This window comes from Carya illinoinensis, chromosome 14 (assembly GCF_018687715.1).
Source record: "Carya illinoinensis cultivar Pawnee chromosome 14, C.illinoinensisPawnee_v1, whole genome shotgun sequence".
Lineage (NCBI taxonomy): Eukaryota > Viridiplantae > Streptophyta > Magnoliopsida > Fagales > Juglandaceae > Carya > Carya illinoinensis.
In genome coordinates, this window is record NC_056765.1 from 31108559 (window position 1) to 31132137 (window position 23579).

At 34.5% G+C, this 23579-nt stretch overlaps 2 protein-coding genes across 3 annotated transcripts; both read right to left on the bottom strand.

Moving 5' to 3' along the window:
- Positions 1 to 1297: 1297 nt before the first annotated feature.
- On the bottom strand, positions 1298 to 21666 carry LOC122294023. Of its 2 annotated transcripts, none has more exons than XM_043102492.1 (2): positions 21338 to 21666; positions 1298 to 2005 (listed from the first exon to the last, which is right to left on the bottom strand). In XM_043102492.1, the coding sequence occupies exon 2, from the start codon at positions 1955 to 1957 to the stop codon at positions 1547 to 1549; it is 411 nt and encodes a 136-aa protein (XP_042958426.1). In that variant the 5' UTR covers positions 1958 to 2005; positions 21338 to 21666; the 3' UTR covers positions 1298 to 1546. The 2 variants fall into 2 exon arrangements, with proteins under 2 accessions (XP_042958426.1, XP_042958425.1); XM_043102491.1 differs by lacking the exon at positions 21338 to 21666 and adding an exon at positions 3568 to 3934.
- LOC122294021 (G-type lectin S-receptor-like serine/threonine-protein kinase LECRK3) lies at positions 6127 to 8986 on the bottom strand. The gene has a single exon (XM_043102489.1). The coding sequence runs from the start codon at positions 8796 to 8798 to the stop codon at positions 6387 to 6389; it is 2412 nt and encodes an 803-aa protein (XP_042958423.1). The 5' UTR covers positions 8799 to 8986; the 3' UTR covers positions 6127 to 6386.
- Positions 21667 to 23579: the final 1913 nt, after the last annotated feature.

Consider the following 23579-nt stretch of genomic DNA (forward strand, 5'->3'; position numbering starts at 1 on the left):
AGACATTGAAGAAAAAATAATAACGCAACCTAAGTTGTTCACAATGTACAACTGTAAGACTACTTCATTCTGTTCAAAAGGCCCGAACTCAATCTGTTTTCAAACCCTTACATTACGCAGCAATGGATTGACCTCATTGTTAAGTCTGACAAGCAGGGGGAGAAAAGAGAAATTCAGAATCCAGGTTAGGAATTAGGATACCTTCTTCCAATCCCTCCCCTAGTTTTTGAATTTACCACCATGCAGAGCGTTTTATAACGAGAAAAGAGAGCTGAGAGATCGCACGTTTTAAGATCATCATTAACATTGGTAAGAAAAAATATAGGAATAACTCACATCAAGCAGATAGCAACAAATCTCAAATATGCAATTGTGGGGCAATTTATACAGATACCTTCAGAACAAAAATAACGCTTTACATTGCAATCACAAAATGTGATTGTAATTCCCAAGTATCTAAATCTGGTAATCAAACATGGTCGAGGTGCTCGGGAATAGAATCCCAAGTAATCCCAGGGAGAAAATCCAGAGATTGTTTGCACACAGAAAGATTTGAATCTTGGACCTTGGGAGGAGTATACTAACAAAACCAAAGCCATTACCACTTGAGGCAAGGAGCTGATAACCAAACATAGTTAATAACATTTCATGTTTATTTCTTCTTTTCTTTTCCAAGCTTATCTACACCTACTAAGCAGAGCATTGAACTCGAGTCCTTAGCATGGAGATTCTCCACCAAGTTTCATTAAATATTCAGATATTACTTCAGAAATCGGTCCCAACAACTCAAGAAGCATAAACCGACCATCATTGCTAACATAGCATAGTCACTTTCTGAAACCAAGCATAATGCATTTGGTAAAGGATTTTATGAAGACAAAGATCTACCAAAAAAATATGCCAAGACTAAACAAAAAAATATACACATAATATGGAGGTAACAAAGAAGGATCGTGCTTGCAAGCCAGAATCAGACCATGGAGTAACAAGGCTAAATGAATCTCAATAATTTGTCTGAAGTTCGAGTTGTATTCAGTTATTGACAAAAAAAGAAACTGCAAAAAATGAAAACATTTCTAACCAAAGAAAATAAGGACCAGAAAGATACTGTTCTAAAGTATTGAATAAGGACCTTATAACTAGGGGAAAACAGCGTTGGGAACTTCACAGAGATAAGTTTCAGAGCAGAGAGTAAATATCTACTTTTTATTTTACTAGATATAGGCAGCAGAAATATCATTTTAGAAGAATGAAAAAATTAAATATAAACAGCATAAGCAAGTCAAGCATATTAATGTAGTACAAAAACAGATGAAATCATAAAATATAATAGCATTACGGAAAATTACAACCAGCAGAATCAAATTCTGAATCTCACAATCTAAATTTAGAAAGGAATAACAAAGAGCTACCAAAATGGAGAAGTAACAAAAATTAAAGGGAAAAAAAAGGCATGATGAAATTTGTGGTCTTGCAAAGTCACACTTCCTATCCGCAATCCAATAGTGTAACATGGGAGAGCCCATTGTGATAACAAGCCACAATCTCACTTGCACTCAACACCTGCTTCAGCAGCTCGACGAGGCTTGTTTTTTCGCCTGCTTCCATTATGTCGAAATCCATTAGACTTAGTTGAATCATCAGTGCTTAGTCTGTTGCCATTACCATTCTCCTCCTTCACAGAATCTGGCTTTTCTCTTACCTGTGGATTTCGCTTCCTCTTCTTTCCATTTTCTGTTGCCGAAGGGCTCTTCATCTCTTTGCTTGGAGTACCAGATTTTGCATTCTCACTGTCTTCCTCTTCTATCTTTTCGACTTCTTCGTCAATTTCATCCTTTAGCGGTTTCTGTGGTCTTCCCCTTCTCTTCTGTGCAGGAATTTTCTCCTCCTCACCACTTCCCGGATCATCATGATTGGTAATAGTTAATCTCTTCCCCTTTCCTCTACCTCTACCCATAATCTTAAAGCACCACGACAGAATAACTCATACAAATAAAAAATATTTCTGCCAGACAGAAAACCAATATAAAGGAGTCAATATACCCAAGATATACATTCTAGTAAGTAAATAGGAGTGGGAAAAAACAATGAAACATGATAGCAGATCCTGCTGAGCGATTCCATAACATAACAAATAGCAACTAGCACACAAACACTCCTTACCAATAAACAGAGACAACTATTACATTCTGACACCACCTATCTAACAAAATGTAAAATAGTTGGACATCTGTCAAAATGAATCCATATTGTCTTTTATGGCAGTTGCAACAAAGCAGTTCTCACATGCATAAAGGAGTACTTTTAACAATCTAAAGGATAATGCGTGGTACTTAGTCTCCAACATGCATAAATTATGTTGATGACTCTTTGAACTAGACCACCTCCTCCCCTCATAAGACTAGGGTAGAGGGTGAGGTTATGGACGTGTGCTTAAAGGGGCAGCTAGATACCATAAAGTAGCAAGGCACAACTATAAAATGGCTAGATAATGTGGCCTTATTAGTGAAGGGGCGGTTAGTTGTAGCACACACCATACTGGTTAAGTGGTTGAGAGGACTATCAATGGATGGCTGTAGAGCATAGAAAATGTTTGGTGCCTTGTCCTTGTCTACTTTGCCAGAGGCTGCAAATGATAGGAATCCTACAGACACAGAAGAGGCATAGGCATTGCCCCACATTTTAATCCAGATTTGTGCTGGGCTGCTTTGATTTTCACTGGAAACTGAAACAACTTATAAACTGCATATGAATAATCTAAAGATAAATATCTGACCCAAAAACATCCTTAATCTCCATTTGGTTAGAGGAGATAAAACATTAACAATCAATTTGTAAATCATTGTTTGCTGTTGCTTTTGTGTTCGCCAAAGACATAAACTTGGCTACTTGGCTAAGCTAAACAGCAAGCTTAGTACTTGCAAGAAGAGGACTTTCTCTCTACGGTCCAAAAACTTGAAAATTCAATATACATATATATATATATATATATATTTTTATTCAAACATCAAAAGCCTTTCATATAACAGTCCTCTTGAAGGTGAAAGCAAACCTTAGGACAAAATTGAAAATTCAATATTTGATAATCAATTTTAACTTGTTTTTCATCTGTATTTTCAAACAAACCGACCACAGCTTACATAAGATTTGCTTTAAAAAAGTCAATTAGAAGATGAACAACTAACCAAACTTCTGCTTCAGCCACTAACTAAAAAATTTGTATCGGTTACTCTCAATACATCAAAGTGCAGCGACATAGAAATTTTGAAACTAAAATCTTTAGAAAGTAACACCCACATAAACCTCAATCAACGTAAAGGGTAAAATGAGCTCATGAGATTATCAAATCTTGAAGATCAAAGCACCAGAAAATAAGCTTTTATAAAAAGCACAATCTCCAAAAATAGAAAATTAAGATCTAAAACAAAGCATGAACTTGATAGAACTCAAACAATTCAAACATAATACAACGAGTTTCAACTTTCATAGCCCAGAAATACCAAGAATAAAAGCAATATATTGAACAATAAAAAAAATCAATAGATAAAGAGAGAAAATGATACTAACCAGATGTGAAAAACAGATTATTCGCATCTTCAACATTAAAAAAATTAGTTTGAATCTGTTAAAGCACCCGTATAAGCTTAAAAGAGAGCAAAGCACAGATGGGTTTTCATCTTCCAACGGATTTCCACGGAGAAAAGCTGAGAAAAGTAAGGATTTTGAACTGGAAAACTATGATCTGAGGTTAAAATATGGGATTCCCAGATCAAGAAACTGTGATTCGAATTAGATTAGGGATAAGCATATGAGGAACGGCACGTTGGCCCCCCTAAAAAAATTGGATAAATGAGATGGAGGAAGGAAGAGAGACAGAGATGAAGAGATATTTGTTGATTGGCTCTGTAGCCTGTGTGTGACTCATAGTGTAAACTGAGATATGTTGCTAAGAAAATTGAAAACCGAAGGGCATTTTAGTAAAACCAAGAAGCTCCAAGGTGAGCTATGCTCTCCAAGTTTGGTTATCAGACCTATCTCAACTCATCTTAACTTATTTCATCCAATTATTATAATTTTTTAAATTTTAACATAAAATATAATAAATAATTTAATTTTTTTAAATCTTAAAATAATAATAATATTAAAAAATAATATTTTAATAATATTTTATTTAACTTTTAACTTTCATCTAAACTCAACTCAACTTAACGTCTAAACACAACTCGTTAAACTGTGTTCAAAGTAAAAAGAAAACTAAAAAGTGGATGCGATTTGTCTCCAGAACTGAAACCCAAGGACAGGAATTTTGCAACTGCTTTAGGGAAGCAAAGGACAGCAATAACTTGAATTATTTGAATTTTTGGTTGAAAGTTAGAACATAAATGTTGCTTTTGAATTTACTGTAATTAGACATTTTTTTAGAAGCATCACAAAAATATTTTATAAAAATAAATTCACAATTAGAAGTGACTTCATCTGGTATATTATATTTATTTTACAATAAAAATAATTTTACAATCTGAATATCAAGTCATGTCAATTTATAAGTTTCCTTTTATGAAATTCTTTCGGTACTAAAGCATTTCTATTCTTTTCAAGTCCTTCTATGTTTTTTTATTTTTTATTTCTTAATAATTTCTTTTGTGTTGAACAAGTGATTTTTTGGTAAAAAAAGGAGATAAATATTGAAATAAGTGACTAAGAATTTGATGAGTATACGGTTCTTACGATTAGTTTATAAATTATATGCCTCTTTGAAGTGTTTTTGGGTTTTAGCATATACCAAACTCTCTCTCTCTCTCTAATCTTTCTGGGATCTAGGGTATTACAACGGAGTGATTGTCTTGTTCTAAGTATAATGTATGATACAAATCTAGAACTTTTGATCTATGCCTTTCATCATTCTTAACAGAACCTATTCCTTACGATTTTCAATATTAATGTGTATCCCAGTCTCATGAGTGACACCGTAGAATTGAGATGTTGTTTAATTTTCAGGAAAAAAACTCTCTTGCCCAGGTACCGGAGACCCACCTCAGTTCCTCAGATGCATGCATATATGAGTTGAGATGAAATGAGGTGAAATAGTTTAGGCTTTGTTAAACAAACGGGAAAAGAAGTCTAGCAAGTAATGTGCGAATATTAAATGTGCCAAAAAATATAATAATTGGGTGTATGGATATGAATGGTCCGAGTATTTGCATTGACAATATACTTGCATTTAATTTTTACATGTGCACTGTTTATGAACAAAGGGTTCTCCATTTTATCCTAAAAGAAGAAAGAAAAAATAAAGAAAGATAGACAAAATGGATGGACGAGACAATGTCATGTATATAGAGACAACACAAGATGCTTGGACCATTTGGTGCCCTTTCATGTCTCCCCACAATCTCTAGTGTTACTCTAGATGTGAAATGGTCTGAACAAAACACAATGCAGAAGAAGGAAGCGACTTCAAACCTACTGCTAGAAACTAGTTTAATATAGGGTGAGCCTAAAACAATGGCCCAAAGGACCAGAAAACCTAAGATTCAACATTCCTTGAGAAATTGACAAAAGACAACAAAAGAAGGCGGCATCAATATATGCTAGAAGTAAAAAAGATGGAGAATCTGCATCATTTGTGTTGAAATGTCACACAAATGAGCAACACAGGATCATGTCAATAGATAGTGAAATCATGTCAAATATTCTACCAAGAAGAATTTGCATCCCTTGAGATATGAGCATTGAAGCATCCAGTGTCCTTCCACACTTGGAATGATTTATAAGATCAAGAACTTTGTGAAAAACCCCCTGGGTTTTAGAAAGAGTTATCCTGCCCCAATGAGAAAACCCAGCTGACTTTCTACAGCTAAACTCTTGAACATATGTCCATGTTAAGAGGAATAAACTATTCAGAGAACATATACATCAAAGCAAAAAGGAGAGGGCACTCATGTATTCAATGAATGCTCGTTCCCATGCAGGGAAGAGTTCAGCAGCAGTCACATGATTTGGTTTAATCCCCAAACCAACATATCCCAAAACAGGAACTAAAACAGGAACCAACCCTTCTCTAGTTATTCTAGAAAAAGGGTAAATACTCCTTTGGTATCTCCACTCTGCTTTGATCATTCTGTGTTTTGTGAGGAACATATTACTACGCTAATATTATTATCTGAGAAAAATTTTATATAGCACTTCTTTTCTCCTATTGCATATAACTATCATACAGAGTATACCGTTTATTATTCAACCTGCCACACTGACAGTATTGACATTATTCAACTTGTCACACTGACAGTATTGACATTATTCAACTTGCCACACTGACAGTATTGACAACTAAATATGCATAGAGAATTGAACAACTGGGAAAGTAATTTATGTTTGAATTAAATCTAGATTGAACGATTAAATGAGGATGGATCTGGAGGAACTGGCACTTCAACAGCTCCTTCCATCATCTGTATGACTTTCTTCATTGTTGGCCGTAGCGATGGATCCTCCTGAATGCACCATATTGCAATCATCACATATCTCTCCACTCTCTTCATGTCAGACATTGCTTCCTCATCATTCCCCAATAAGAGATCCAGTTTCCTCTCTTTATAGCAGTCATACACCCAATCTGCAAGTATCATCTGATCCTCATTCTGTACATCTGCTTCAAAACTCTTCCGGCAGCAGATGATCTCTAGCAGCAAGATTCCAAAGCTGTAAACATCCACCTTGACTGTAACGGGCATGTTTCTGAACCATTCAGGGGCTACATACCCTTTGGTTCCTCTGATTCCGGTCATAGTCCGAGTCTGGTCTGTCTTCAAAAGCTTGGCTAATCCAAAGTCAGAAATTCTTGGTGTCAAAGAGTCATCCAAAAGGATGTTCTGTGGCTTGATATCGCAATGTATGATCTGGGTGCTGCACTCTTCATGCAAGTACAAGAGCCCTCTTGCAGTTCCGAATGCAATTTGTATTCTTTGGTACCAGTTAGGCCGTGATCCTCCAAAAAGGAAGTTTGCTAGAGAACCACGGCTCATGAATTCATATACAATAAGCCTGTGCTGCCCCTCATTACTGAAACCAAGCAGTTGTACCAAATTTTTGTGATTTGTTCTGCCAATAGCACTCACTTCTGCTTTGAACTCCAGATCGCCTTGTGTCACGATATTGTTCAACTTTTTAACTGCAACAGGCTTACCATGATCAGATTCTAGGGCCCCTTTAAAAACTGTTGCAAAAGCACCATGCCCCAGCTCTTCCTTGAATCCATCTGTAGCTTTTTTTAGTTCCTCATAGGTGAAACTTCGCAAGTTCATGCCTGGCATCACTGGGTATCTTTGAACGACCTTTGGCTTAAAATAATCGAAGCGAAAGACAGCCAGAAAGGCCGCCAACAGCAAGAGTATGTTGAAAAACACCGAGCTGCTTAAGAGCACCGATCCAATAAGGATCAGAGTGGAACGATCTTTCTTCTTAGAATCTGCATCTGAAGGCTTGAAAGTTGAATCATCTTTCCGTATTTTGATCAGGGCCTTTCCTCCCTGTTTGGGGTCCTTCCTCCCATTCGAGAGTGGAAATTTCTTCTTCCAGCACACTCCGTCGTCTGCATAAATGGCAGCAGCGCAAAAACAATCACCCAAGCAAGCATTCCTGCACCAATCCTCAGTTTGGCCTTCAGAATGTTCATAATCAGATTCGGGCCAATTTGTTTCTAGCATAGTATGAAGGTAAAAAAGATCCTTTTCCGGCAATGATTCATTACAACTTTGTTGGATAAAGTTTGCTTTACATCCTTTCCATACATCATCTGGATCAATGTAAGCGTATCCTTCTGGGCATAAGCAACGAGGTCTTTGATTATCTCCTAATTGGCAGTAGCTGTTGAAACCACAAGCTCCACTGCCTATACGTTCCGATGTGTCTGTGCAGATATTAGAAGGTATGAAGGGCGACAAAGGGGTCCAAGCCAAAGGCGAACTCGTGGAATTCGAAATATTAAGGCGTCTTGGGTATACATAATGCCTAAAAACTCCATCATATTCAAGAATCGCTCTCTGATAAAAGTCTTGCATAGATACGGCATTCGATGATATCATCTTTATGCTTCCGTTTACTGCTGCAACGTATATAGAACCAGACTCGTTGAAGACAACCTGAAAACCACTGCCCGCAGTTTCGCTTGACCAATACTCAGAATTAGCAGTGTCCAGTATTACATCTCTAGTTTGAAGCACAAGATTTCCATCCGATTTCAGTGAGAACTGGAATCTTCCGTTTGAGTAATTCGTTTCCGAGTAACGTGCAACAAGTTTTCCGAGCCGACCAATAGTGTTTGTTGGTAATATTGTATCAGTTGGAAGATTAAAACTCTCCCACAAATACACAGAATTCTGGGTTGCCAGCACCAAGTTACCGCTGTCAAGCATGGCTGCATAGGCAACACCTGAACGCGTAATATTAGCTCTCCATATCTCTTTGCCTTCTGGGTCATTGAGCACAAATTGGCCGTCTGTAGTAAGCTCAACTTTGGATCCTCTTGGCACTAGATTATTTCGATTGGCTGCCCAAACAATGGTTTTTTCTGGTATTTGGCTGAACCAGATGGCTAGTAGATAACCTCCATTTCCAATCCGTTGGAAGCCAAAAGAAAAGTCTCCAGAAGGCGATGCCCAGGAAGAACCGCCGTCCTGCGCTGTCAAGGATGAGCCCAAGGATTGGTTTCTGTAAGTTTGAGCTGAGGTAGAACATGCCATCATCAACAGAAGAAGAAGCAACGAGCTGGGGAGAGGATTTGGCAACGCTAATGCCATGGTATGATCAAGTGTGTATTTTTCAGGAGATGATTAGTTAGACGGATTAATAACAATTGAAAGATATACTGGACAATTCGCTAGTTCCCTTCCAAGTTCCAACCATAGAAAGAACTCAAACTCAAACAGGATACCATGTCGGGAAATTTCGTTTGAATGTTCCAATATTTTTAAGAGTCTGTTCAAAGATTTGACTAGCGGCATGGCAAGACAAGAAAGGTATATATATGCTCGAAAATGAATTGTTATAAATTGATAGTAATTTGTTATAATATTATATAAAATTATAAAATAAATTTAAGGTATTGCATATATTTACATGAGATGATATAATATAGGCCTCGTATGAATATATAATTTAAATGAGATGATATAATATATTTTCAATAGTAATAAATTTTTTTAATTAAGATGAGATGAAATAATTCGTAAAAAAATATGTGTTTAGATAATAAGCTTAGATGAGATGAGATATTTTTTAATTTTTAAAATTTGAAAATAGTGTGGATCCTACTATTTTAATTTTTAGACAAATTGTATACTATTCACGCACTTTTATGCTATTCGCACACTATTCATTCATTGTTTATTTACTATTTATACATTGTTTACTGTCAGTTTTCTCTGTTCATTATTATTTATTTAGGTAAATATTTTTAAAATTTTGAGATAAAATATAATATGTTGGGATAGAAAAAACTGCTACACGTCACAGATGAGATGAAAAGGAAAATAAACAAAAAAGGGTTCTTCATTTTCTTACCGTGCATGTAGCGCTTAAAATCGTTGCAAATACATTCAAAAAACGCTGTAATTGATCAATTGCAGCGTTATTACCCTCCTTGCATGTTCGACAGTATAAAAGTGATATTTTTTATCAATAGCAACGTTATTGAAAAAACACTGCAAAAGACCTCATTTGCAGCGTTTTTCAACCGCTGCAAACTCACTAATTTCACGCTGCAAGAGGCCACCCCATGTGACTTTCATGGCGCTGCATTTGATCAATTGCAGCTAAATTTATCCTTGCTATATCATTAAATTTCGCTGCATTAGCCTCCCAACAACAACAGCGCTACATTTGGTTCGTTGCTTTTGCCATTTTTTGCAACACTTAAAATCGCTGCAATTGATTTATAAGCGCTACAATTTGTGTACGTCAAAAGCAACATACCATTCTAGCGCTGCTTTTGATACTTTTTGCAAGGATTAAAATCGCTACAAATTTCCATAAAAACGCTGCAAATGTGCCATATCAGAAGCAGCGCTTGATTTTTTGTTGCATTTAACATTTTTTGCAAGGACTAAAATCGCTGTAAAAAATAAAAAGCGCTGCAAATGCCCAAAAGCAACGCTTGCTTCCTTTGTTGCATTTTGCATTTTTTTCAAGGACTAAAATTGCTGAAACTGATGATTTGTAACGAATTTTGGCCTAGTTGCAACGACTAAAAATCGCTGCAAATGCTTAATTACAAAATTAAAAAAAAAAAATTACTATTGAAACATACAATTTCAGTAATTTTTTTCACTGTATTAGAAGCAAAGTTAGTATATCAGCTAGGATTTAATTCCCGTTACTTAATAATACAAAGGGTACATAGAAAATAACAACAAAGTACTCTTAATCCTTACCCAAGTCAAATTATAAATTCATTTACATTATAATTTATATAGACGGAGGGGTAGCTTGATACATTTTAAAGTACTGCTAAAATTTCTCTAATCATCCAACCCTTATTGCACCTATTCTTTGCAAAAATGAATAAGATGTTCCAGCAAAGCCACCTCCAACTATAACATGCTTGCTGTCCAATAAAGGCCATTCAGTTTTCTACATGAAAGATATATAAAGATCATGGGTTAAGAATGTAGAAATGATAGGAATTTACTTAGAAATGGAAGAGAACAAGAAAGTACAAAAAAGCTGAAATTTTCACCCACCACAAGCATCTCAAAAACAATAAACTGCAACTAAGTTTATTAATCAGTCAATCTAAGTTTATTCATCAACAATGACATGAATATTTTTTAATGCTACTGCTTTTACTAACTTGGGCCATTAAAAAGGAAAAACAAATAGGTAAGTTCTAATAGATAAACATGTAATGGGCACATGGAAAGCATTTGAAAGACATAAAGGAAAGTTTGGTCAAGGGGAGCTGTTAGTTTTTTTATGTGCCCAAAATGATATGAATGAGGGTTTGACATGTATAAAGTCAGAAAGAGATCTAATCAACTTATAAATTATATTGAATGATTTGCGATCCTCATTTCCATATGATTGTACATGTGTTCGTTCTCACTGGATCATATCAGTAAATATTTAGTAACATTCACAAAATTAAAAGAATAGACATGGGAGTGAGAGAGCAACCAAACTGAGGTTGTTTATTGGTCGATTTCCAAAGGAATGACCATAGTTTAATGCATCTTTATGAACTTTGGTGCTGCAAATTCCAGCAAATCATTTAGTGGTATTGGACCAAAGAAATTGAAGTCTATACTTCTGCTGATTTGAAGCTAACCGAAGGTTACCACATGTACTAATCATGTTAAACAACAAAGGAAATATCACATCCACACACCTGTTGAAGCCACACATTTCCAATGGTTCAGAAAAACAAAAGGCAACGTAAACAACCAGATTTAATGTAGTATATAAGCCATACATTAAATATTCGATTGGCATACAATCCTAGTCCTGATTTAATCACATGAATTATATATATAGTACTAAAATGAATACAAAAATCACCAATTTGTATTCATTTTAGTACTATATATATACACATACCAAAACACTCAAAAGTTATTGGATGAAAACGGCCAGCAAGCTATTATTCATGATCTACATGATCACATTCAGGCAAGAATACTGATGTCAGTATCTTGACAATTGATAATGGTGTTTTTGAGGTTCTTGCCACTAATGGAGACACTCATCTTGGAGGTTAGACCATATATTCTTAGCCACTGTTTTATTGGTTGTTAAGTTTTCTGTAAGAGAAGACATGGACTGAAAGTTGTTTATTTTTCTTCCAACATGGACAAAAGTATATTTCCTAGTTGTGTGTTAGCTTTCTTGAACTGTTATTCATTGAACACAAAGTGATAGTCTACATATTCAATGCTTGGTACAGGGTTGGCAGTCAAGGCAAGTGCACTAACATTATCACACCAAAGGATGGGAGCTGTGATGAGAGAAAGATGAAATTCATTGAACAACATGCAAAGTACATAAAGCTCAGTTGTAGTGAGTTGTTGTACAAACAACTAAATATAGTTGTTTTCCAGAGTGCTCCCATATACCAGTGAGTTATTTTCTGAACTGAAAAAAGAAATTTCTAAACTCATCTACAGAGTGCTCCCAATCTTCAAAGCTCTAGTCATTTCTATTTTGTTTGCTTTGAAAAAATGGTTGACCACCTCCACATTGTTTATGCATTGACTCTTGTTTTCATTTTAGTGTTCTAGATAAATATTAAGAATTGGTAAAAGTATGAATTACATTTCCATTTTTGTATGAAAAATTAGGGCCTGTGGAATGGTTTTTACTAAATAATATGCCTTCACTCCAGTCTTTCAGAATTTTAAATTTTAAATTAGAGTGAAACTGAATTGACATATACACACGTCCCTTCTGTGTTCCTATATTTTTAGAATTTGCCCTGTCACCATGTCTCATTTCTGTCTTCGCTCCATACAAATATTTCCAAGCTTAAGCAGAGCCCCACTCCTCACTATTTACAGTTACCTAGATACAAAATGCAGTACATACAACCTATGTTACCAGTGTAACAGATGATTATAAAAACAGGCCCTTAAAGGAAAATACCAGATGAAAGAAAAACCATATATGGAATCCAAACCATATAATCTAAGTTACTTACATTATGAAAGTTGGAAAAACATGACCATAAACCACCAGTCATGAACGCTTGAACAGAATGAGGATCTATTTTTGACTTCAAAATAGATGATTCTCTTGGATGCATACAAGTGCACTTGGGTGGCACGGTTTTGAGAGAAAAACCAAGAGGTGGGCTATGATCTAAAAATAGATATCTAGCCAATGAAATAATAGAAGAAGTTAACAGCAAGCATAATCCCTTAAAATTTGTCAAATTAGTGATCTATGTGAACCCATGTAGATCAATATAACCATCATACAGCCCCTATATGTCAAATACTCATATAGGTTCAATCACATGCTATGAAGTAAGGGATGAGGAAAATGCAGATTCAAAAAATAAAAGAGAAAATGCATATTATTTAAGACTATTTTTGCAAAACAGATGGTACATTAGTGAGTTTAACCTCAAGGCTTCCTCCTGGAAACAAGCATGGCAGTCTTTATGCAAGAGTACATATAAACAGTACAAATCAATCTATAGAGAAACTTTATCTTGTGACAATCTATAACAAAAGGATCTTGGGTACTAAGTGAAAACATCAATGAGTGCATAATTAATTAAGAATACATCAAGAATCGGGGCCTAGCCATCCTTCGTTTGCAGTTGACGTTTCAGCAATCGATTAAAACCAAACTCCCATACCATGCCCACAGCATACTTCAATATATTTAAGCATGATAGGGATAGTAACTAAGATCCAAAGAAAAGTGTAGAGAAAGGAGTCCATTTAACCATTAAGAAATAACCACACATCAAACTATTCCAGAAATGTACTATACTTTTATGCAATTACATTGTAAAACAGGGCAAGGTCAAAGCAGCAGAAATCTTGAATTTATTGAAAGTCAAAGCCGAATTACAAAAAACCAGCTTATGGTTGAAACTTCAAAGTTCCATTGGCAGGAGTCCCTATGGCATGGAAAGTTTAGAGTAGTAGAACCAAAATAAAAACAAATAAATAATTGGTGAAAACAGGTTCGAGCAAACTAGGAAATAGGAAGAGCCAATATTGACAAGATAAAATACCACATTTCAGAAGAGAAAATTTAAATAGGAAGCATAGTTATAGACATAATAACCAACAAGTCAGGAATCTAACCCAGCTGAAAGCTTATCATCAAATATTACAGTCTCAACACCAAGGGCATGAATTGCACTCTTAATCCCAGCCTATGAATTGGCCCATATAAGTTATTGGGTTTTGGGGAAGCTAGTCTGTAGCATGTAGTAGATTAATTAATTGAAGCAAGGATGCCAACAGGTCAATACTTCCTTAAAAAGAATAACATACCATGTACATAGGTTGTCGATGTATCATGCTTTCAAAAGCATACAAGATTTACAAAAACAGTCAAACTACATGCGGCCTCAAGTGTGATATATATGTTGAGGCTAGAGCAATCATGATCTGTGTTTTTATAATGCACAAATGACACCATAGTGAGTTACCAGCGTTGGAGAAATAGATATGATGTTGTCTAAAGCCTAGAAGTTGCATTCTAGGTGAGAAGAACCAAAAAAATCTTGTATAAATTACAAGTTAATTGCCTTAAGACCAGTGAAACCCACGTCAAGCAAACATACAGCAGCTTTCATAACACCTACTGAAATTCCATGAAATCATGATAACAAATTTACATGTAGAGGAACAAAACAAGGAACAAACGACTCAACGCATATAGTTCCAAATCAATGCCTGGTCATCCAATTTGTAAACCCCTAAAATCAATGTAACAACCAAATCCTATTGAAGTCAATTTAACATTTCAGTCCAATCTATTCAGATATAGTCCCAAATCAACCCGTAAAGTAGAGGAACAACTGATTCAACCCCTAAAATCAACCAGGAAAAAGAAAAAAAAAACCGTCAAATCCGATTGATCTCAACCAATTCGTAAATCCTAAATTTTGTAAAACCAAACCAAGAACACATGTGCTATCACAGACGCTATATACCCCCAATAGACCTCAAAAAGTTCTTCACAAATGGTAAGCCCCAAAATCCTCGTCCCCTAACTTCTCTCTATATCACAAATGATAAACTAATCACCAAAAAGAGGTAGGGTTAGAACACACAAATGAGAGTGAGAGAGAGAGAGAGAGAGAGAGAGAGAGAGAGAGAGAGAGATATATATATACCTATAGATGATTCCGAGAATGATGAGCGAGCGCACTGATCCTCGCTCGAGAACGGCAACCTCTGATACTTGTTGCAATCGGTTAAGGAAATAGTTTAATCAATAGTAACGACCGAGGAACAGAGGTCGTATGGAGGAGAAAACGATGACTATAGCTTCCACAGAAGGAAAATGAAGGGGATGTGTTAGGGTTCCGGACGTAATTGACAATGGAGGTAGATTTCCAGCCGTGTGAATCAAGTTGGTGACCTGGGCATTTGTTGGAAGGAGAAATCAGCAAGAATGAGGAAGCGGAGAAGGGGCTGCTGGTTCATTCAGAGAGGTATGATTTCGGGGGGAAAATTGAAAGTAAATTGTGTAAGTTGGCGCCGAGACCAAAGCAACGATAATGCCCCGTTGCTTATTTCTTTTTCTTGTTGCAACATATATTTTCGCCACTATAAGTAAATAATTGCTGCAAAAAACAAAGTTAGGGACCGCCCCACCTAAATCGCATATTTTTATGGAAAAATTGCAAGGAGATATAAAATCGCTGCAAAAAGATATCTATTGCAGCGATTTTAATTACAACAAAAAAAATTACGCTGCAAATGGCCTTATTTCTTGTAGTGCGTGAAAAAGATGAAATATAAAGTACCATGCATTGAAACCAGGCGTTAATTATACATGTGCACTGTTTTCGAACAAAGGGTTCTCCATTTTATCCTAAAAGAAAGAAAGAAAAATAAAGAAAGATGGAGAAAAGGAAAATGGTACTCTTGCAAATAGAAAATGATAAAAAGAGGCACTTTGTCATGTCCGGAGCATCTTTCGATAGAAATTCTCGATGACTATAATGCCACCATTTTTTCGAAATAACATAACGTGGATAATGTTATAATTAGGATGAGAACAAATAAAAAATGTAAAATATCTCAATTCTAATAGTTTAGACACCACATGGCAAATTTTATATCAATGCTTGCCTTCATAGTCCATTTCCTTTAAAGACAAAATGAGAAAGAGAAAAACATTAATCCATGTAAGCATGCGTGCATTTTGGGGCATTCAAGATTGAAGAATTTTATCAAGAAGTGGACCACAAGCACTGCATGGTACTCCAAAGATCTATTAACTCATTAACGTGTATTATCAAAACAACTCAGCCGTAATATTTCGCGCTCACTCGCCTTTGACTAGGAATAGTCGCAGAAACTTCTCTCATTTGCTTTTCATCTTGAAAACTCAAAAGAATTGTAAAAATTCTTTGAAGATTCCACCTAGAAAAAGTATTCCCTTTCAAAGTAGTTGGGATCTATAGAGATAAGCGTAAGATTTAGGTGTAGTTTGAATAGTGAGTTGAGATAAAAATTGAAAGTTAAATAAAATATTATTTTTTTAATATTTTTATTTTTTTAATATTTTTATTTTTTTAGAATTTAAAAAAATTGAGTTGTTTATTATATTTTGTGCAGAAATTTAAAAAAATTGTAATGATGAGATGAAATAAGATAAGATGAAATATTTTCACTGTCCATAGAGGCCTTAGCTTCCATGCAGCCTTAGCTTCCATGCATATAGTTTCCGTGGACATCCAAATTAAGGAGGTTTTTAACGGCTTGATATTGTCCTTTTTGTGTTTTTTAACAACCATATGCTACGGGGCATGGATATGTGTTGCCCTGTTATTTCTGATATAAGGGCTACTGTTTATGAGTAATAAGAGATAAATCTAACGATAAATGATAACTTACAATTCTTGATCTTTTACAACTCTATATTAAATGAGAGTAGTTTTGTAAAATTGAAATTTAGGATTAAAGAGAGTAGTTTTCACATTTATATTAATTAAATGTGAAATGAGTTGTAAGAGATTTGACAAACCCATCAAAAGTTCCTTCTCCTCCTAATATAGAGTTGTAGATCATGTGTTATTATCCAAATGTGATTGGTGATAACATGACCTCACAAACCCATCAAAAGTACCTCATACTCCTAATATCCAAATTGACTGGGTCTTAATACTAATAAAAATTAAATCTACAGTTACTTTTATATATTTTTTTTTGTATATATCCTAATGTGGTTGACTATATATTAAAAAAAAAAAAATTCATATAGCCAATTATATCAATAAAGTATATGAAGAATATGCAAAAATGACCGTATGTAACAGTACTACTCTAAAATCAATACATCAAGTTCTTTATTACAGTCTCCCCTGAAATTTAAGTTGTAAGCATAATAAGTAATTTGATCTGCATTACATCAATTGATGTCATTAGAGATGAAAATCAAAGATAAAGTCCAGTCATATAAACCACAAAACTAAAAGTGGAACAAGACAAAACCAGAGTAAAGCAAGTAATTTGACAGCAAGTACTTGCACAAGATGAATTCTTCTACATAACTTCCCGCTATTTACGCAACTTCCGCACACCACCAGCCCACGTGGTTTTTTTTTTTTTTTGTGGAATGTTAAACTGTGTTGCGTTTCGTTTCCATTTGAAATCAATTTCCAGAAACACACCTTTCTTAGAGCTGATCAACCTCTGCTCTGACTTCTGCAACTGCTCCAGATGCTTTTTCTATCTCATTGCGTTTTCCTATTTCCTTCCTCTCTTTGCTAGCGGAGTCCTCCAAAAGAAAAAGCTTCGACCTATCCTTCACACTTGCCATGTGTAGATGCTCCTCGTCCGCTTTCTCTTTTCCCCTTAACAACAGTCTTTAGTCTTCAGGATCCAAACCAGTTTTCTGTGCAAGAGCATTCTTTATATCCCGTCATTAATTAAAAAAACTTATAAGCAAACGTGGTAAAACATCAATAAGAAAACATTATAGTTCACACCGCTGACCTGACGGGTTCAAGTAATAGGTAAAAGTAAACATCTCCAACAAAAAATCAATGATACAATCTCAAAAATTTAAAAAAAAAAAAAAAAAAAAAAAAAAAAGCCATAATCGACTATGAGAAAGGAGAGATTAAACGTCAAACTTTAGAATTTTTTTGTGGGTCAGAAAATATATTTGTAAATGGCGTTGGGGTGATGGGTAATGGGTGATGGATTGGGAAGAGTAAGATGGCTGGACGAGATGGGTTGAGGGAGAAGGCTGGTCGCTGGCTGGGCGAGGGAGAAGAGATGGGCGGAGGGAGAGACGCGCTGGCGAGGGAGAAGAGATGGGTTGAGGGAGAGAGGCGCTGGGTGAGAGAGAAGAATAAGGGTTGAGGTAGAAGGATTTGGTTGGGCGAGGGAGAGGATCGAGTCGAAGGGAAGTGAATCAGTGATGGGTTTTGAGGGAAGAACCGGTGGAAGGGAGAAAACCGGGTTTGTCACGTGGGTGTATGGTGTGTGCTAGTGAACCGGAGGTTGAGAAGAGTAGAGTTTCTAGACGATAATTGGCTAGCTCCTTGTCTGCAAGATCATAGTTAGAAAGTCGACCAAATGCATATCGAGTGCATGAGTTTATAGACTTTAATGCAATGGCTATTCTTAGGTGTCCCACAACTTGAATGGTCCATGAATGTAATGAACTTTCGCTTTTGAATTATTATTACGAGTCCATATCTGCATTTATGGATGTGAAAATATGAACAAGCTATATATATATATATATATATATCCTTTTCGAGAGATCTGGTTTTCTTCAGGCATTAATTAGTTTGGTCACCTGTACCGTTGCATGATTAAGGATGACCAAGACGTCATCGTCTCAATACTGTACACACTTTCAGAGATTTTTGGACGAAAACCAAGCAAGACCTCCTAGTTTTGACTAGCTATATCAGCCAAGAGTTCACGAATCTCCAAAAGGAAAATGATAAAGGGTGAGGCTACTCTGCCGCCTCATCCTTACCGCTGGGTTTACCGCTCAGTGTAAATTTTTTTTTTTTTATTTTTTATTTTATATTTTTTTAATCACTTTCTTAATCATTAAGTAAAAAAAAAAATACATCAATACATTTAAAATCACTTTCTTAATCACTAAGTAAAAAAAAAAAAAAAAAAAAAATATTTTTTTGCCCAGCAGTCAATCCGAGCGGTCAACCCCAGGCGGCAAAATAGTGTTTCCCAATGATAAAAAGAGGAAGTTTGCCTTGTCGGAGCATCCTTAGGTAGGAATTCTGGGTAATTATAATGCCATTCTTTTGTTGAATAGGACAATGTTATAATTAAGATGAAAAAAAGAAGAAGTGAAATATCTCAATTCTAATAGTTTAGACACCACACGGCAAATTTTATAACAATGTTGGCCTTTGCATTTCCTTTTAAAACACCCCCCTCTCAAAAAAAAAAAAAAAAAAAAAAAAATCATGCATGCATTTTTTGGCATTCAAGATTCAAGAATTTTAGCAAGAAGTAGACCTGGATTACTCTACAAGCACTGCGTGGTACTCCAAAGATCTCTTAACTCATTAACTTGCATTTTCAAAACAACTCAGTCGTAATATTTCTTGTTCACTCGTCTTTGACATGAAAAGTCATAGAAACTTCACACTTCTCTCCTTTGCTATTCACGTTGAAAACTCAAAAGAATTGCTTGGAAGAAATATAGCAAGTAATGTGTGAACCTAAATGTGCCAATCTTTAAAAAAAAAAAAAAAAAAATTGGGTGAATGGATATGAATGGTCCGGATAGTTGCGATGACAATATACTTGCATTTAGGCCTCATTTGGATATATAGTTAAAATCAAGTAACAATTATGTAAAATAAAACTTAAGAAAAAAATTCTATATTTTTTTTAGAACTGCAACAGTTTATAAATAAATTATACAAAATAAACTTACAAAATGATGTGATTTTATAAAATCTGTTAGATCTACTTTATAATAAAAGTAACTTTATAATCTGAGGTACTATATCAAACCACATCAGTTTATCAATTTACTTTTGTATAATTCCTTTATCGTTAAAGTATTTTCCATTTTTTTATGAAGCACTAGCTCTACTAAGTATGTTGATTGATGTAAGATGAGTTGGGAAATATATAATTATATAATTTTTAGCAAGACCGGAATGCAGAATTTGTTTAGAGAGAAAAAGAAAACTATGGTTAGTACGGTGGTTTGGCATAGAAGGTTCTACTTCAATTCTAATTTATTTGCAAACATTATTTCTCTAATAACTTACAAATTCATAGGCTTTAAACAAAAAAAAAAAAAAATAGTAAGAAAGAAAAACTTTCAAATTCATACAATTCTGTGAGTTTTCAAGATGAAAAATCAAAGAAGAGAAGTTTCAGCAACTTTTCCAGGTCAAAGAGGACTGGCTGATAACATATTACGACTGAGTTATTTTAAAAATGCATGTTAATGAGTTAATACTTAATAGACCAACTTGGAGAACCATACAGGTCCACTTCTAGCGAAATTCTTGCTTTTTAACACTTTTTAAAAGGCCGGATCTGCAACCTTTAAGTATTTTCCTTCTGTCCACATTTCCCATATCTGGAAAAAAAAAATGAGAAATAAGAAAAGTCAAAGTTACATGTTGAATTTGAAGTATTCATCTCTAGTTATCAAAAAAAAGTATTCATCTCAGACAAAAGCTAAGGGACAAAGATCTCATGTAGAGCATAGAAAATGTTTGGTGCCTTGTCCTTGTCTACTTTGCCAGAGGCTGCAAATGACAGGAATCCTATAGACACAGAAGAGGCAAAGGCATCGCCTCACTGGAAACTGAAACAACTTATAAACCGCATATGAATAATCTAAAGATAAATATCTGACCCAAAAAACTCCTTTAATCTCCATTTGGTTATAGGAGAAAAAACATTAACAATCAATTTGTAAATCATTGTTTGCTGTTGCTTTTGTGCTCGCCAAAGACATAAACTTGGCTACTTGGCTAAGCTAAACAGCAAGCTTAGTACTTGCAAGAAGAGGACTTTCTCTCTACGGTCCAAAAACTTGAAAATTCAATATACATTTTTTTTTTTTATTCAAACATCAAAAGCCTTTCATATAACAGCCCTCTTGAAGGTGAAAGCAAACCTTAGGACAAAATTGAAAATTCAATATTTGATAATCAATTTTAACTTGTTTTTCATCTGTATTTTCAAACAAACCAGCCACAGCTTACAGAAGATTTGGTTTAGAAAAGTCAATTAGAAGATGAACAACTAACCAAACTTCTGCTTCAGCAACTAACTAAAAAATTTGTATCGGTTACTCTCAATACATCAAAGCGCAGCGACATAGAAATTGTGAAACTAAAATCTTTAGAAAGTAACATCCACATAAACCTCAATCAACGTAAAGGGTAAAATGAACTCATGAGATTATCAAATCTTGAAGATCAAAGCACCAGAAAATATGCTTTTATAAAAAGCACAATCTCCAAAAATAGAAAATTAAGATCTAAAACAAAGCATGAACTTGATAGAACTCAAACAATTCAAACATAATACAACGAGTTTCAGCTTTCATAGCCCAGAAGTACCAAGAATAAAAGCAATATATTGAACAATAAAAAAATCAATAGATAGAAAGAGAAAATGATACTAACCAGATGTGAAAAACAGATTATTCGCATCTTCAACATTAAAACAATTAGTTTGAATCTGTTAAAGCACCCATATAAGCTTAAAAGAGAGCAAAACACAGATGGGTTTTCATCTTCCAACGGATTTCCACGGAGAAAAGCTGAGAAAAGTAAGGATTTTGAACTGAAAAACTATGATCGGAGGTTGAAATATGGGATTCCCAGATCAAGAAACTGTGATTCGAATTAGATTAGGCATAAGCATATGAGGAACGGCACGTTGGCCCCCCTAAAAAAATTGGATAAATGAGACGGAGGCAGGAAGAGAGACAGAGATGAAGAGATATTTGTTGATTGGCTCTGTAGCCTGTGTGTGACTCATAGTGTCAACTGAGATATGATGCTAAGAAAATTGAAAACCGAAGGGCAATAAGGAAAAATATAGTTGCAAGTACAATTGTGTATTAATTTGTGCATCAATATGATGTGATTGGTCAAAAAATAGATTTTATTGAAAACAGTGTTAATTTAAATTTTAAGTATGAATAAATCAGTGTTGGTGTACAGATTAGTACGCGACTGTGTTTGTATGTAGCAAAACTCTTTTAATAAAACCAAGAGGGTCCAAGGTGACCTATGCCCTCCCAAGTTTGATTCTCAATTCCATCCCAACTCAACTTATCTTATTTAATTATTATAATTTTTTTAAATTTTAACATAAAATATAATAAACAATTAAATTTTTTCAAATATTAAAATAATAATCATATTAAAAAATAATATTTTATTCAATTTTTAACTTTCATCTCAACTCAATTCAACATCTAAACACTACTTGTTAAACTGTCTTCAAAGTAAAAAAAAAAAAAAAACTAAAAAGTGGATGCGATTTGTCTCCAGAACTGAAACCCAAGGACAGGAATTTTGCAACTGCTTCAGGCAAAGGACAGCAATAACTTGAATTATGCGAATTTTTGGTTGAAAGTTGAACATAAATGTTGCTTTTGAATTTACTGTAATTAGACAATTTTTTAGAAACATCACAAAAATATTTTACAAAAATAAATTTACAGTTAGAGATGGCCTCATTGATATGTTATATCTATTTTACAACAAAAATAATTTTACAATCTAAATATTAAGTCATGTCAATTTGTAAGTTTTTTTTTAACGAAATTCTTTCATTACTAAAGCATTTCTATTCTTTTTAAGTCTTTTTATGTCTTTTTATTTTTTATTTCTTAATAATTTCTTTTGTGTTGAACAAGGGATTTTTTGGTCAAAAAAGGAGATAAATATTGAAATTAAGTGACTATGAATTTGATGAGTATATGGTTCCTAACCGAGTAGTCTATAAATTATACGCCTCTTTGAAGTGTTTTAGGGTTTTACTTTTTAGCATATAACCAACTCTCCCCCTCTCTCTAATCCTTCTGGGATGTAGGGTATTACAACGGGGTGATTGTCTTGTTCTAAGTATAAAGTATGATCCAAATCTAGAACTTTTGATCTATGCCTTTCATCATTCTTAACAGAACCTATTCCTTACGATTTTCAATATCAATGTGTAGCTATGCATGATTGGTTTGAGACTGGTCGTCAGTGACACCGTAGAATTGAGATCTTGTTTAATTTTCAGGGAAAAAACTCTCTTGCCCAGGTACCGGAGACCCACCTCAGTTCCTCAGATGCATGCATATACCATAATTAATCTTTGTTTGGTGATCCGAAGGCTCAAAACATCATGACTTTGAGATAGAGATACCACCACATTGAGTAACGCACACAAACCATCCCAACTAAATAACTAAGTCCTGAGATTTCCGTTTGTCTATACAGTTTAGATGAAATGAGATGTTTTAATAGTAATAAATAAAATATTGTTATAATATAATTTTTTAATATTAATTTTGTTTTGAAATTTGAAAAAGTTGAATTATTTATTATATTTTATATAGAAATTTGAAAAAATTGTAATGATGAATTGAGATGAAATGAGATGAAATAATTTAAGTTTTGTTAAACAAACGGGAGCAGAAGTCTAGCAAGTAATGTGTGAACATTAAATGTGCTGAAAAAAATAATAATTGGGTGTATGGATATGAATGGTCCGAGTAGTTGCATTGACAATATACTTGCATTTAATTTTTACATGTGCACTGTTTATGAACAAAGGTGTAAAGGCAAAAATTGGCTAGGATTAGATGACTAAATGATAAGATTTATCTTATCATTATTTGATTAAATTTGAATGAATGATAAGGTT